At 47.6% G+C, this 14,740-nt stretch overlaps 5 protein-coding genes across 5 annotated transcripts; 4 read left to right on the forward strand and 1 right to left on the reverse strand.

Moving 5' to 3' along the window:
• Window positions 1–1,582: 1,582 nt before the first annotated feature.
• On the forward strand, window positions 1,583–2,245 carry VFPPC_01898 (hypothetical protein; the record flags this gene model as incomplete). The annotated part of the gene is made up of 1 exon (XM_018281650.1): window positions 1,583–2,245. One exon carries the CDS (start codon window positions 1,583–1,585, stop codon window positions 2,243–2,245), a length of 663 nt encoding a protein of 220 aa, XP_018150460.1.
• A 1,751-nt stretch (window positions 2,246–3,996) lies between these two features.
• VFPPC_01899 (hypothetical protein) lies at window positions 3,997–5,679 on the reverse strand (the record flags this gene model as incomplete). The annotated part of the gene is made up of 3 exons (XM_022428246.1): window positions 3,997–4,760; window positions 4,830–5,292; window positions 5,347–5,679. The coding sequence occupies 3 exons, from the start codon at window positions 5,677–5,679 to the stop codon at window positions 3,997–3,999; spliced, it is 1,560 nt and encodes a 519-aa protein (XP_022284770.1).
• Window positions 5,680–6,071: 392 nt separating this feature from the next.
• On the forward strand, window positions 6,072–7,142 carry VFPPC_01900 (casein kinase I isoform delta; the record flags this gene model as incomplete). Its single annotated transcript, XM_022428247.1, has 4 exons — window positions 6,072–6,077; window positions 6,136–6,208; window positions 6,259–6,738; window positions 6,787–7,142. 4 exons carry the CDS (start codon window positions 6,072–6,074, stop codon window positions 7,140–7,142), a joined length of 915 nt encoding a protein of 304 aa, XP_022284771.1.
• Window positions 7,143–9,791: 2,649 nt separating this feature from the next.
• Window positions 9,792–10,249, forward strand: VFPPC_15452 (hypothetical protein; the record flags this gene model as incomplete). Its single annotated transcript, XM_018293205.1, has 2 exons — window positions 9,792–9,874; window positions 9,937–10,249. The coding sequence occupies 2 exons, from the start codon at window positions 9,792–9,794 to the stop codon at window positions 10,247–10,249; spliced, it is 396 nt and encodes a 131-aa protein (XP_018150463.1).
• A 1,283-nt stretch (window positions 10,250–11,532) lies between these two features.
• On the forward strand, window positions 11,533–13,173 carry VFPPC_18658 (hypothetical protein; the record flags this gene model as incomplete). The annotated part of the gene is made up of 3 exons (XM_022430236.1): window positions 11,533–11,595; window positions 11,657–12,699; window positions 12,750–13,173. 3 exons carry the CDS (start codon window positions 11,533–11,535, stop codon window positions 13,171–13,173), a joined length of 1,530 nt encoding a protein of 509 aa, XP_022286020.1.
• Between the last annotated feature and the right edge of the window lie 1,567 nt (window positions 13,174–14,740).

A 14,740-nucleotide genomic window follows, 5' to 3' on the forward strand; every position in this document is an offset into this window, starting at 1 on the left:
GCGGACTATTACATATGTACTTCAAGTCTTAGGTTCAGCTCAAATTTACTGCTGTTGTAATACAATATAGCCAGTGTCGCTTAAGCCCGCGACGGTCGGTGGCGTCAGAGTCCCATCTATAAGTAATGGTCATTGCCGCTGGATTAAATGTCGCTGTTACATTGTAACTACTCATTATTTGAGAATGGGGACAGCATGGAAAATTATCCCTTGCGACCTGTTATGGGTAGATCATGGTGCATCGCTGAACAGTCTCCCTTTGCGCCCTCGCGACTTCCAAATCGAAAATCTTAAGGAATTCAAGAAAGATTCTGTTTATATTTGGACCATACCGAATAGTAAGTAACTGCATGCTGCCTGTTCTAGTATGGGGCTGATGTTCTCAGATACACCCCTTCCGGACAATATGGTAGTGCGCTACATAAATCATGATCTCTATCAACTGGAATATGAAAGTGAAATGACCCATTCATCAGACTCTCAACCAACACTGAGAGGATTCATTAACTCAATGGCATCCCGCTGGACAAAGAAAAGATGGATTGCTTGGAGGTCTCTTGCAGATGGGAATGCGGGGAGTTAAGGAGAGACTAGTTGCGAATTCGTCTGTCTATCTATTCCCATTGTACTTATTAGTATGGGTATGAGAAGGGAAATAGATAGGCTCATCTCGCAGGAAGATTGAATGAACGCATTCGGCGATCATACGGGCTCTTTTGCTACAGTTACCGGGTAGTGGCACGCAAGTGGCCAAAAACTAGCTGAGTTGTCTACAATGATGCGGGGTTGTGACAATGCAAGGACTGTACTTAAATACATCAGTGTCCATCGGTGCTCTGTCCAAATTTGATTCCATTATATCTTGTCTCTCTAGCCTAGAGAAGCAAAACATCACATTTATCACAATGATGACGATGATGTTGTCCTAAAAGCCTTCTTTGAAAATTCACCTGTAGCCCATGCCGGGCGTTTGAGGTTGTTCCCGAGAAGACAACAACCTCGTATGGCACACTTTCTCCGAGTTGTGCTGCTCGAGGCTATAGTTTAACGTGGAGACTTGGATGAAGACGCGTTTTCTATACCCAAGGTACTCTTGAATTCTTTCGACCGAAATATAGCAAACGCGACGAAAACCAGAATTTGTTGCATGTCATAACCGGATAACCCGGGCTCAAGTTACTCATCGAAGGTGAGAGTATTACGGAGCACTTCTAACACTCTGAACCCGCCATCTGATGTGCGATGGAAGGTGGACAAAGGCCGCGTCACAGACCGCGTCGGAGCAAAAGTACGTCTAGACAGGGTGATACTATGATCAGGCTGACTCTATATAAAGTGGTGTCTATTGTAGGTCTCATGTACGCTGCTTAGCCAGAAAGAAAGACAATTGAAATGCCAACAAAACCGGACATCCTCTGACGACTTATTTGACCAGCATTAATTAGAGCGCTTCGTCTTCAAAGAGCCGCCCAGGATAGGTGGCATATAAACATTACATATCGAAAGGCAATAACTTCTTCATATCTACTTCATATTTATCTTTTCTTCACGGTTTTGTCCTCAGTCGCTCGTACGTAACGCAATGCTTGCCTTCAACGCCGCGACCGACCTACATCGCCAGGCTATGACGTGGGCAGAGGGAATTTTAAGGCTCAAAATACCAGAAGAAGAGCTCAAGGAACTTGAAAAACGAAAGGCTGCTGCTCTTATTGCCGCACAGACACGTCTTCGGGACGGATCGCTACAAGAGCCACACCTGCAAACTCTGGTGGAGTTGGTGTCGGACATAACCCGCAGTCAATGGCAACTCCTTGGCCAGTATCAACATAACGTATTTGTGCAATGCAAACATATACCGTCAGCAAAGAACGTGCAGCAGACGGAAACCTTCCAGGAGCCGCAAAATACGGCGAAACATGGCTCTAGGAGAACCACAACCAGGAAGAAACGCAAAGCAGCTGGTGTTTCAAGACAAAACGATGCCCCAAAACTGGCGCGTACCCATTTCTCATATCCAACCAAGGACCATATTATACTTCCTTCTCGAGAGAGTGGAGGCAGAGGCTCTTCGAGTAGGGTTAAATCTCCAGAAATTGTCGATGACGCGCCAATACCTCGGCCCGGGAGGCAAACCAAAGTCCCATGTCACAAACTGGAGGATAAAATTCCTTGCAGTGAAACTGCACCGAGCAAAGTGACTAATGATTGGGATGACGACCCTATGGCCATAGCACGATTAATTTGAAAACTGACACCCGTTATGGAGAGGTAGCTACGGTCGATTATTTTCGTTTCAGCCTGTCCAATTTCCGATTTGTGGATAAATTGGCTTCATGAATAAACTCTTAGTTGGTAAGAAAGCCATCTCATACATCCTGCATGTGACTAACCGTGTAGGTTTAGATTGGACTGTGCACCGTGTCCAACGTTTTTCACATTTTAAGGAGACTGAGACAGTAATATATTCTACCCGGATGGCACCCTTCTTCTTCAAAGTTTCGTTCGAACATTAGTGCGGGAGCCGGTGGCAGGCATGTGGACATCGAGTCTAGCAATGTGGAGTATTTCATATGTATATGGGGAGCTTATGCTGGATGACGATGTCTTGGACTCGTGTGACGATGAGGAGGCGCAGCGCTGGTTCAATGAGAATATCCAGAGGTTTAGTGATGGCATTGGCCGGGTCACAATCACCAAGCGACTAGGCAGAGCAGGTTGTGATGAAAGTTTGGCTAGAAGCCGGCCGCCTTGACTATGTAAGGCGGGCTGCCGGCAAGGAATTCCACCACACGACGCATATATAGAGTCAAATTTTGACCCAAGAAACGCTAAAATAAATCGCAGCTGCCGGGCGACCATTCAATTTTTGTGTATGTGACATGACGATGCTTGACAAAGTGGTGCTCAGCTTGATGGACCATGAGTACGAAACTCTGGCTCAGAGCCATTAAATGAAGTTGTTGCAGGATAAGACATGGCTATATTGTCCGGCCCGAAAGTCCTCAAACCAAATGGACAGGACTTCACTATATGCTCACTCGCGTAAGATCTGGATTATTCGCTTCTAGGCGCTGTTTTGGGAAGTTTCGGAATATCATTTTGAGAGTTTGCTTTCATGCCAGACGATGGTAGAGCCCGCTACCGGTTCAAGCAACACCATCAAACGGTGAGATTATCTTGCCCTTGGCCCTGAATCGGGCAAACCCGTTTTGACAAGCTCATTTCCCCAGACTCAGAGGCTCATATTGTCTATTGGCGTTGGACCAGGTACCTTGTGTCTACAAAAGCTGATCCGTTCGTCCACAGACTTATAAATACGAGAGATCCTCTGTCGCGCCCCGGCCAAAACACCTCTCCCATTCATCCTAAGAATTCACAACTCAGCCCACAGTAGTCTTTTTCCGTGAACAGAAACACTCAAACCATTTGACTCGGCATTCGAGCAGTGAATCAGTTGTTACCATGGTGTTTACCGGCTGGTCCTCGACGGGTTGTGAGACTTGCAGAAAACGCCGAATCGAGGTACGTTATAAAAGCAGGCGGATTATCTAGCGGTGTTGACTAACTCCAAACTTGTTTAGTGTGATGAAGCATTGCCATCCTGCAAACAGTGCATCAAAGCTGGCAGATCCTGCCCCGAATCCAAAAACCGCCAGGATGTCGCATTTCGCTTCATATCTTTTGACGCGAATGGGAAAAAGAAGAAGACGAAAACTGCCATACCCCCAAGCGTCCCAGAAAATCTTATAGTGACACCTATGGTCTCATTACCGGATGAAGGAGCTGCCTCACAGCCCTTCTCATGGAAATAAAGGACATCATTGGGAGCACGACAAAAGACCAGAAGTGTGTATTAGGGATTGAGGAGATTGAGAGGCAGATTTGTGAAAAGTACTACAACAGGGTAATACGTCCACCGCATGGTATGTCCATAGTCAATTAAAGTCAGAGAAAAATAAAGCCATTCAAAAGCATACCGATGTGTCATTGGACAACCTACTCTTTCTTTGCAAGCAGCTGATTTAGGCCAACGCGCGTACGACTCTTGGACGAACTGCGTCCCCAGGAGCTATCTGGTGAGTTGAGTTGCCTGGTGCGCTTCGATCGGACCACCGGCTCATTGCTCAAGGCGGAAGTAACACTCGATGTAAAGCTTAAAGATGGATCGTCGTAACCTAGTACAGTCGATACTTGACTTGGCTCCTGTGAATCATCGTCTCCATGCAAATCATGTAGTAAGTCATATGCCTCAGCATCGCGTTTGGAACTATTTCCGCACGTCTCGGCTATCCCTTCCTGAAGCGCATCATGTGCATCCTGCCATGACGCTGATTCTCGATCTTTATTGTCACTTCGATCCTTAACTTCGGCAGCTTCTCCGTTTGCAACCTGGATGGCCCGGTCGCGATGTTCTTTGGCCAACTGCCTTGCATTTCTAAAAAACGTGGCCCCTTCGACAAAAGTCGCGCGATTGTTTGTCAAATCAAAGCCACATAGTTTGGTCATGTGGTACTCTGCCCGTCCTCTAGTATTAGCAGGAGCTGTAATATGATGTGCGTACAGTTGAAGGGTGCCAGTAGCAGGATGATAGGTTGAGCTATAGGTATAAGCATTTCCATCATATTTCGCTTGGGTTTTCCCATAATTCTGCAACGTGTGCATGGCACGGGCACCGTACGCTCCGTCGTAGCATGCCTGCCTCTGTGCAACTGATGCATTTCCGTCAGGTCCCTTGGCCTCTATGAAGAAGTTGGCCGCCACTGGAACACCGGGGTGCTTTGTAGGGATAACTCTTTACCTAACTTCCTCGTCATTTCGTACCTCCATACAAAGGTCCGCAAGATCAGCGCCGTCAAAATGATCTGGCTTTGGTCTCACGGCGTTGCCATTAGTGAGAGGTTCAAGCTCGGTGAAGAGGACATTCTGTTTGCTAGGAATGGGACAATCTCCACAGATAAGGGGAATGACATCAGCCATGACATCAGATTCAAACACAGCATCTTCATTCTTCCTTTGAAATGCCTCGAACTGTTCCTCTGAGAATTGTGACGGCGACAAGGACGCGCGGCTCTGTTCCAATCTCATCTTTGTTTCCTCTGTGTTCAACGGTTTCGATTTACGGTTGTTCACATATACACCGTGGTCACGAAGGTGTTGATCAAACTCCTTCCCGTACCGCGTTGAGCCGCTTCTAGAAGTAACACTTGTCGCTCTCGTTGATAGCGTCCGTCGACTTCGGGAGCTGGAACTAGTATTTTCCATTATCGAAGGGTTTCGTGTCTTGCTCGAAAACTTATGTATGTAAATTAGTTGGTCGTAGAAACAGAGCCGGTCGAGCTGTCATACCTCTCTAAGGTGCTGCAGATCTGGGCCACCGCGTCTTGAGAATCGAGAAAGATCCTTGGGCAGTGAACCGATGGGGTTGGTTCGTTTTTCCGTCTTTGCGCGCGCGTCGTTCCTCTGATCTAATTCTTGCAGGATGTTGAGTGTTAAGGGTATCTCGGATAAGTCGTCGTAAAAAGCTGGGGGGAATTTGGGAGCGACGGCACGGGTACTTCTTGCCTTCCGCTTTTTTGCAGGGTGATGGTTTTGCGAGATGTCTTGTTCAATCTGTCGTTTTCGAATTTGTTCACTCGCCATCGGTGACGGCGATGTGAAAGAGCGACTGACGAGAGGCATGGCCACGGCCAAGGTCGTGGTCAGTGGCCGCCTTAACAGGCGCCAGAGGAGTCATACACACGGAGCACGATTCCGTGAGAACGCATCCTGTCCCATGCGGAGAAGTCGTTTCACAAAAGGCAAGCATTCAGCCAACCATTAGCCGCCTGGCAGGAACACGATGTCGTGCATGCAGGAGCGTGAATGCAAGCTGCTTCTTTGAAGCGCGGAGTTAACGGAATGGATCATGTGACACTTGGCCAAGTGGCTGGTGTAGACTCACCTCGGCCCCACCAATGTTCTGCTAACCTATATCTGGCAATGCCCTCTTCACCATAGGCTGCCCCGCTGCTTTACTTATCCAATTCTGCACTCTTTGTCTAGTTGTCTTGCCATGGCACCATCGTGCCGTGATGAAGGTAGGAAGTTCATCAGTCAAATCGATTCGAAGGCCATCTCACATGAGTTCTATTCCAGGACATTCTTGTCAACAAAAGATATCGTGTCGATCGCAGGATTGGAGAAGGAGGCTTTGGTCTTGTCTACGCTGGTAGGTTCTCAATCATGTCATTTCTGCTCAGAGCTCATGTGGTCAAATAGGAATTGATACCGAGACAAAGGAAGCGGTCGCGATAAAGCTCACTCGTATACGAGACGGCCCCGAGGCACTTCAATATGAAGCCGATACATATGCTGAACTTTCTGGCGGCATTGGGACACCACAAGTCAAGTGGTTCGGTCCAGAGGGTGACTTTTATGTTTTGGTCCACGAACTTCTAGGACCATCTCTGGAAGACCTCTTCAATTACTGCAATCGAAGATTTTCTTTGAAGACGGTCCTTCTTATAGCCGACCAAGCGATTCGTCGAATGAAATACATCCACGACAAGGGCTATCTACACTGTGACATTAAACCGGATAATTTTCTGCTTGGAGTTGGAAATAATGGTAACATACTTTATACGATTGACTTCGGGCTCGCAAGAAATATGGATGCAGCTGAAGGGCATGGAATTCGGGACGACCGACCTCTTGGAGGCACTGCTCGGTATGCCAGTCTCAATAATCACAAGGGACTCGGTACGTTGCGTCCAGTAATTACAACGCTCATTCATTAATAGACAGCAGAACAATCTCGTGGCGACGATCTAGAGTCTTTGGGCTATGTCCTTCTGTACTTTGCCCATGGCTCGCTGCCGTGGCAGGGCTTAAAGACATCTACTGACAAGGAGCGAACGGAGTTGATTAAGCAAAAGAAAACGAATACAACAATAGAGGACCTTTGCAAAGGGCTTCCAGTGGAATTTTCCAGGTACATAGCGTACGTTCGGAGACTTAAGCCTGCCGAAAAGCCGAATTACGCCTACCTTCTCAGGCTATTCAACAATTTATTCGTAGCAAAGGGCTTCCAATACGACAACGTATTTGATTGGACGGAAAAGATCTTTCACGAGCTGCAAAGTACGACCTCTGCTGAGAATTAACCCATACAAAGGATTACGCAAAGCGGATGGTGGAGTCTTGTCGAGAAGATTCGCGACGGCCGATTTCCGTACAAATCATGTGAGTCATACACCAATGGACTCAAGCATCATCGCCAATATCCTTGAGATCTTGGCAATCATCTACGATCAGAGCTCGCTTCTCTTGGGAAAGCTCCTGAAGCATTATCACGGGTTCATTTCGAGTTGCACTCTCAGTATGACCAGTCGCTCACCGTCTCGACTCGTCAAGGCTGCACGCGGCGGCTGTAATGTCCGAACTTGGATTTCGGATTAATGACCTTGATCTTCGTGTTTCGGCCAATATCTGAATTCCAGATCTACGACTTCCGATCTGTGTTCTTGCCTTTGAGATCTTTGACCCGGAGGTTTCATTACGATAGCAGTGCGAGCTGATTGTGATGGAGCTGTTTATTGCTGTCAACGCGTATTGCATTGCAATGGTCGCTGGAACCTGCAAAGGATACAATAGTAGGTCATCAAGCGTTTTTTCGTGTATTATAACTTTTTATTTGTTTAGAGGCGCAAAATGTCAGTATGACAGGAATTACTCCTGTGTCATGACTGAAGGTTCCCTAGTTGGCGAGGTGGACAGCCATAATATCTTAGATTAGCTTAGTGAAGATCCTAGATTCCCTCTCAAAGATCCCGGATAACAGTCTCGGTCGCTTAATTCTTAAACGCGGAATTCAGCCAGCTACAGCATGTATAAAAGACCACCACAACCCCAAACTACCGAGAGCTTCCTCCTCTCCATCAAGAAACAAAACTGATCACATCGCATCGCCTCCCAAGAAAGTAACGGCATTGCGGCGTTTCCATATAAAGCAATAAACACAAACACAATAAAACAAACACAAACACAAAGAGACAAACACAAACAAAGAAACAAATACACACAAGCAGCCCTAGAATGATGACATGCTGCATTTATCGGTTCCTATTACAGGAGGCTGGGCAATCGTTGCGCCACGGGCAGCGTTCCGGGCGCTCATAACGTGCCAGCTCTATCGCTCACTTGAGCCAAGCCGAGTGTGGAAGCATTTATTGGGATGGAGCCTTGAGAGATAGTACACAGAGCTTGAGTACTGTTTTCAAAGAAAAATGAATGGTTCGGTATGGTTATACTTATGTTTCGATGTCTGCTGTAACTGGTCTCAATTCAGTAGAGTATCTCAACCTCTCCTACTTTTGCCTGCTTTCTCGCCGGACTCATCACCCGGTTAGATAGCCAGCTTAGGCCCACCTGGTCGAAAGCAGGCAATGTGTAAGAGAGGTCAGGATTCTTTATTCGAAACGAGGTCGTTCACTGCAGATACTGAAGCATGGGTATATTACAGTCAACGTTGCCAGCACTCTCGCCGGGGTGATTCCCCGGAGAGCCAGGCCAGGGCGCCACCTGGTTTTGAGCAGGCAATTGTTGAAGGAGGATGGAGATGGTCTTGGTTCCGTAGTTCCTTCCCATGCGTTGCTTGCTTTCTCGCCGGGGTGATCACCCGGTTAGATAGCCAGCCTTAGGCCCACTGGTCGAAAGCAGGCAATGTTAAAGAGAATAAGACTAGGGTGGGTAGACCATCAAGGGTAGAAAAGAAGATTGTCTCATCAATCCGGAGAACACGACACCTCCAAATATGATTATAGTAATAAAGAAGTCACTGACAAAAATAAGGAAGCTTAGCCCCCGATGCGTAGATGTGCAGTGTCCATGTATCAGTTGGCCATCGTCCGGAGCTGGTGGCAGCGCTCCAATATTTAAGTGCGATGTGGTTTCCGTGTCGGGTGTCGTGTGGAAATCAGGGGGTATCCATGTATCGTGGAAGTCAGCGCTAAGAAACCAGATTCGAAAACTTTGATCTGTATGATCGATCTCTTCTATTAATATGGTTACGCGCTCTCCAATGCCAAGATCCCAGATCCCGAAACTGTGATTTACAATACAAGAACTTGACTTTTGCTCAGGAGACGCGTAAGCCGGCTGTGGTTGGAGGGGTTGAACCATGATTTATGGTGTCTTGTGGATATCAGGAAGATCCAAGGATTACCCACGTATGTAAGTCCACGCATTGTGGAAACAGGCGCTAAGAAAACAGAATCGAGAACTTTGATCTTGATAATGGATCTGTCCCTATTAATAGTTGCGTCGAGTGTGGAATCAACCACTATAGTTATGCGCTCTCCAATGCCAAGATCCCGAATTCCGAATTTGCGATTTAGAATATAAGAACCTTATTTGTACATGAGAAGCGTAAGCCGGCTGGGGTCGGGTTGAGCCGTCATTCATTGGAGAGTGAATGCTCGTCACATCCTAAGCGCCTGGGGCTGCTTGCCACCGAGCTCCAGGCAACAAGTTGAAAGGCCTGGAAAAACAGAGATGTGGTGCCAAACTACTATTGGACGGGTCCTGCAGGCGCACAGGCCACTGATGCTTCTCTGGCGCCCTACCTGCCGCCCAACCTCTTGATAGGATCCCCAAAGATGTTGGGGCTGTGAGGGAGAGTGCCTCAGAGTATTGCTGTGTTCTGATTGGCTATGTGGCGTCTGACGAGCACTCGTGTGTTGGTTGGTGAATGTTTCAAGAAATCATCCTGATCCGTCGCTCCGTATGAGAACGCGCAATAGCCTGTTAGTTTCATGATACAGCGATCACACGAAGCCAGTGAGCTGCAGTCGGCCATCCCTTGTAACTCCCGGATCATCATGGGCCCTCAAACTATGCTGTGAGTTTGGCAGTCCCCACGATTGACTTCGGACTCAAGTACTCCAGGGGCTCATGTAGACAGGTTCATCCAGCTCTCAGGTCACTAGGGAGAGTTTGCCTCCAGTCCCCTCTTCCCCCCAGTTATTCCAACGTGCGGTCAGACTCTGGTCCAGTTACTTCATGTGGTGGCCACTGGCACTGCACGGCGCGGACAATGCACTCCCCAAGCGAGAGATTTCCATCCTGTTTCTTGAGGATGAAAGCTCGGAGCGAGGCTGTTTGCTCTGGTTGGCCGAGACATTCTTGGTGCCTGGTACGTAAGGGAGCTGCTGGGCTTTGCTTGGCTAGGCGACTTTGCATCACTGGACAGTGGATGTTGGTGGAGCCCTAAATTCAATATGGTAGACCCTCCTAACCAGTTAGAAGCTCACTGGTGGTTATGATCTGCTAGACAATCCCGCCTTCAGTATTTGAAAAAGAGCCAGAGATTGTTCAAGCTGCTGTAGCACATAGAATGCATCACGACAAATAGAATTTATCCATTGATTGTCCTGTACATGTTCATCGATGTGGTCGTCACGCGACACAATTTGCCATCGTCAATTATTGAAATTTCTCTGTCTTGTGTTATGTTCGTGAGCTCCCCACAATGATCTACATGATGCTCCACGATCTTCATTGGCGTGCTCAAAAAGACAAAGCCGTTTATTCTCACACCCTAACCCCTACTCTTCTGCGTTAGTATCCGATGCTGATGCTACACTAGCTTGGCGTGCCATCTCTGAAGCAGTCACTTGAAGTGGTAGTGGAAAGCTATTTTCCTGTCCCTATTTGTTAGGTATCGCGCTTGTCAAGTCCCGCATCCAGAGAGGTGCATCTAACCACAACTTCCGGTGACAAAGGCCAACATTTATCCGTCGATTTAAACTCGTATATCTGGCCATTACGCCTAAGCAAAATATACACATCGGCTCGGTAGTCTTTGTGGACATTGAATCCGCTTTTTACGAACGTACGCCACCTTTTCCTGAAATTTTCGCTGCTTCTATCTCGTTTTCTGGGCTTACCTGATGCTACAATAGACATTGGAGAAATTATGAACGGCAGAGTTTGTCTCGGGGGAGTAGGGGACTGGCCCAGGTCTTTATATGACAACAGGTGGCTCTAGCTGCACCGCACATGCATGAACAGCGAGCAGCGTTGACGTAAATAGGATACATCCACCTCGGAGCGTTTTTGACATACAAGGAGTCAAAACCAGACACCCCTCCCCAGAGCAGCCCTACCACCCACACGTAAAAGAAGCCCCACTTCATCATCTCTTTGAAGCGGTTTTATGCACTTTTCCGTCATCTCTCCCGTCAGCTCGTGAGCTCCTTTCATTTAATATTTCATAATGTGACTCGTATTCATATTCAACATTTGTCTCTTCTCTGTCTCTTGTTTTCTGCGTTCTTTTGGTATTTGTCGTAATTGGAGCATGGAGACTGAAGTCGGCGGACTTAGGGGGTGCATGAAGCGCAAGCAGCACCACATCAGCGACATTTCCAGGTGGGCCAGGTGGGCCAGGTACCCACTGTACCTGGCCAGGGGGTCGAGGGTATATATATCAGGCAGGTCCCTTTGCAACCACATCCGAAACTTAAGAAGCTGCCTGCAACCTCATCTACCATCATGTCCGACGAATTCGCAGAATTATTGAAGCAGAAACTGTCCGAATGCACAGATGTTACCAGGGTTCAAACTTTTCACCTGCGCACACAAACTATACTTAGATAAATCACTAATTTGGTTACAGCTTGTCGATTGCGTTTGGAACGATAACCGATGTCGGACTTTACTGATGCGAAAAATCCAGTCGACCCCCGAGGCAGGAAGCCCTGACACTTCGGTGCCAACGTCCTCCGTTTCATTACACGCCGCGATGCCAGGAGCTGAAGTGCCTGACAAACGTGACGTGTCTGTTGGCACTGATTTTTGTTCGCAGAGTGACACCGATTCGCCGTGCGCACATGCCAACTCCCCGATGTTTATTCGCAGTGATGCTGCTACAACAGCCGACCTGAGTTTGGCCGACGCTGCGTTACACATCCGTTGCCAGACACCTGACGAGAACGCTTCGCCATCGTACCCATCGCCATCGCCCACACCTGGCCCTCCACGTAGACACCGCCGCCCCGAGATTGAAGACAGCTCTGCCTCGTACGATATTCCATCACGTAAGCGCCGACGAGTGAATAAAAAAGAGAGCGAAAAAAAAAAGGGCTCGTCGGTGGAAGTCTCTCAGTCCTCTTCCTCAAGCTCTCCACGTAAATTTCGAGGCCCAGGGAAAAAGAAGAAGGCAATAGTACCATATTTTGAAGAACCAAAATTTCTCAACGTAAAGGAACCACTCCGACTTCAGGTCTCTGAATATACTGAGCTGAATGGTATCCAAGATGCTCTCAGGCTTGTTGAAGCTTTTGAATGTCAAACTGTCGAAGGAGTACAGCCTGAACCTTCAGCTTCCCTGGTCCGGAAACTGAAATGCCGTTTAGATGAGTGTGACAAGTTAGAGGAAAGGGGCCATAGCTTGGCTGTCAGAGCGCAGGTTGAGCGTTATTTTAATATGATACAGGTAATTGCGGAATTATTTCGCCGGAAAAAAGAGAAAGCGGAAGGAGAGACAGATGATGACATTGTGAGAGAGTTCAAAAAAGAGCTTTTTCCTGAACAGACCCCTCAGCAAGCGCAGTCATCGTGGGACTATTTCTACCGAGTAGGGAAAGTCTTGTTTGAGGCAGTACAACGATACGGCTACGGTGTCCTTGTATTCCCGCTCTATGGTGTGACCAAGAAAAGGTTTGTGCATTTGTTTGCATACCAAAGTCGGGACTAATGGGTGCATATAGCTTGCATGAGCTAGGTCACAAATATATTGGTGAATTTCTCGACTACATAGACAGGTGTCAGCCTGCACTAGAGGCGAGGATTCGCAATATATCCTACATTTTGCCAAGGTTGATGACCTGGGGCTTGCCGGCTGGAACGCTACAGGTCGAGAAAGTCCAGTTCGAAGAGCTGTCTGAGCTTGATCGGGCGAATGCTTTCAATTGCTGTTTCCCATTGCCTGCAGGTGTTAGTAGTGCGGAATTGCAGGTACCAAATATCGGCGTAGGGATCCCGTCCTGGCCGGAGCAGCCCAGCGCTCAGGATGTGGTACAAGAGGAGAGCAAGGATGACGAACAGGATGGCGAAACATCACAGCTGAGCTGGGGGGGCATGCCTCTCGAGGATGTTGGGATCTACGGCTTTGATCGAATTCCTGATTGTTAGATTCCGGACCGAAGGAGTTTCTAGCATTGTTTCACGCCAGAGCACGCAGGACGTGCTCTGGATTATTAAGTGGGAGGCGTTGGTAGAAAAGGAACTTCGTCAGTCTTGCTTTGTTTGCTTTATTAATTTTTTTTTTCGTAAGTATACAGTACAGTACGCCAAACTCAAATATCTCAATTTTAATTGCCAACTCCTTATTACCAGCTTGTTGCAGGGCGAACAGTACTCTAGTGACTGGTCGACGTTTTCGGCACCCTACATGCTGATCGATTTCCTGGGTTAAGGTACTTGGAGCTTAGATTGCGGGTAGTAGAATTAAGGCAATAGACTCCAGAGACTACGTTGATGTGCGTAAACCTAGTTCTTGCACCTGGCCATGCCTCGCGGAACGATCGCATCAGGTGAACTAATTCTCAAGAATGCAGCGATGCGAGACAAGCTGGCGCAGCAGCACGGCTCTCATTTTCGAGACGGAGGCAGCAGGCGCTCTCGCCGACTTCCCATGTGTTGCAATGCGAAGATCGCAGATAAAAAATCCGAGAGTTAAGACCGTAGCTCCATGCTTCCAGATTGTGGATTTCAGCACCCGAAGCCAAGAATGAGGATCCCAGATTGAAGCATCTAATCCTAGAAGTAGGCCTGCAGGCACTAATTATAGTGCCCCCAATGGAACCTGGTAACATTCATTGAAACTGGCAGAGTCATATACAGGGCTGCAAATCAATGAAGTCTTCTATTTATACTCCACGGAGCAATGCAGCCTTGAGCGCTTATTCAAGCCAGGGTCCCCCGAAGAAAGTCTTGCGTAGGGGGAGGGAGAGATTGGTTGGCGAATAGTAGCACAGCTGGCCATTCTAACTAGTTAGAAGGTTACGTCTACCAAATTTGCGCTGGTGTGTAGTTGGCCTATGCTGATCCATGCTTGCGCAAGTAGAATTTATTTCATAGCTTGCGAATTAAGGCTCGTTCCTCCTTCGAAAATTCCATTGATAATCCTTGCACGGATATTCAAATGGATGGAATCACCTTTTTATTCATCAAGCTTTCAAAAAGTAAATTTGTCGCCTTCGGTCGGCTACCCTGCAGTGAAGTTGTCACTCACCGTTGATGTTGTGGGGTACTCACTCGTAGGGAACAGAAGTTGTGATTTTGTTTTGGCACAACAACGTAAAAAACCGAACCTTGATTGGATAGATTGACGCTCAATTTTTCACTTGTAAAATTATGTATTGGAAAAATATTTACTGGCATTGATGCTCTTGGGTGTTGACTTCTGAAGTAGTGGCGACCGAAGTGCGGGTATTTGGGTGTCTGTGAGGGAGCTCTTAGCCTTTGGTCCCCGGAGCGTGTGCATAATAAGTATATAAAGTGTTCAGTGTCGCCTCATTTCCATTTTTTCTCTTCTCCCACTCATTTCCATTAAATATGGAAACAACATTGATATACGCGGTTGGGTCTGGGGCCCTATTCGGCCTCTGTCTTCTTCGCCTTCCTCTCTACTACTTTGTCCGGCTTGCCTGCCCGCTACTTTTGGAGCTTCCGCGCCTCGCACCAATCAATGCCATAG

Source organism: Pochonia chlamydosporia, chromosome 1 (assembly GCF_001653235.2).
Source record: "Pochonia chlamydosporia 170 chromosome 1, whole genome shotgun sequence".
Taxonomy (NCBI): domain Eukaryota; kingdom Fungi; phylum Ascomycota; class Sordariomycetes; order Hypocreales; family Clavicipitaceae; genus Pochonia; species Pochonia chlamydosporia.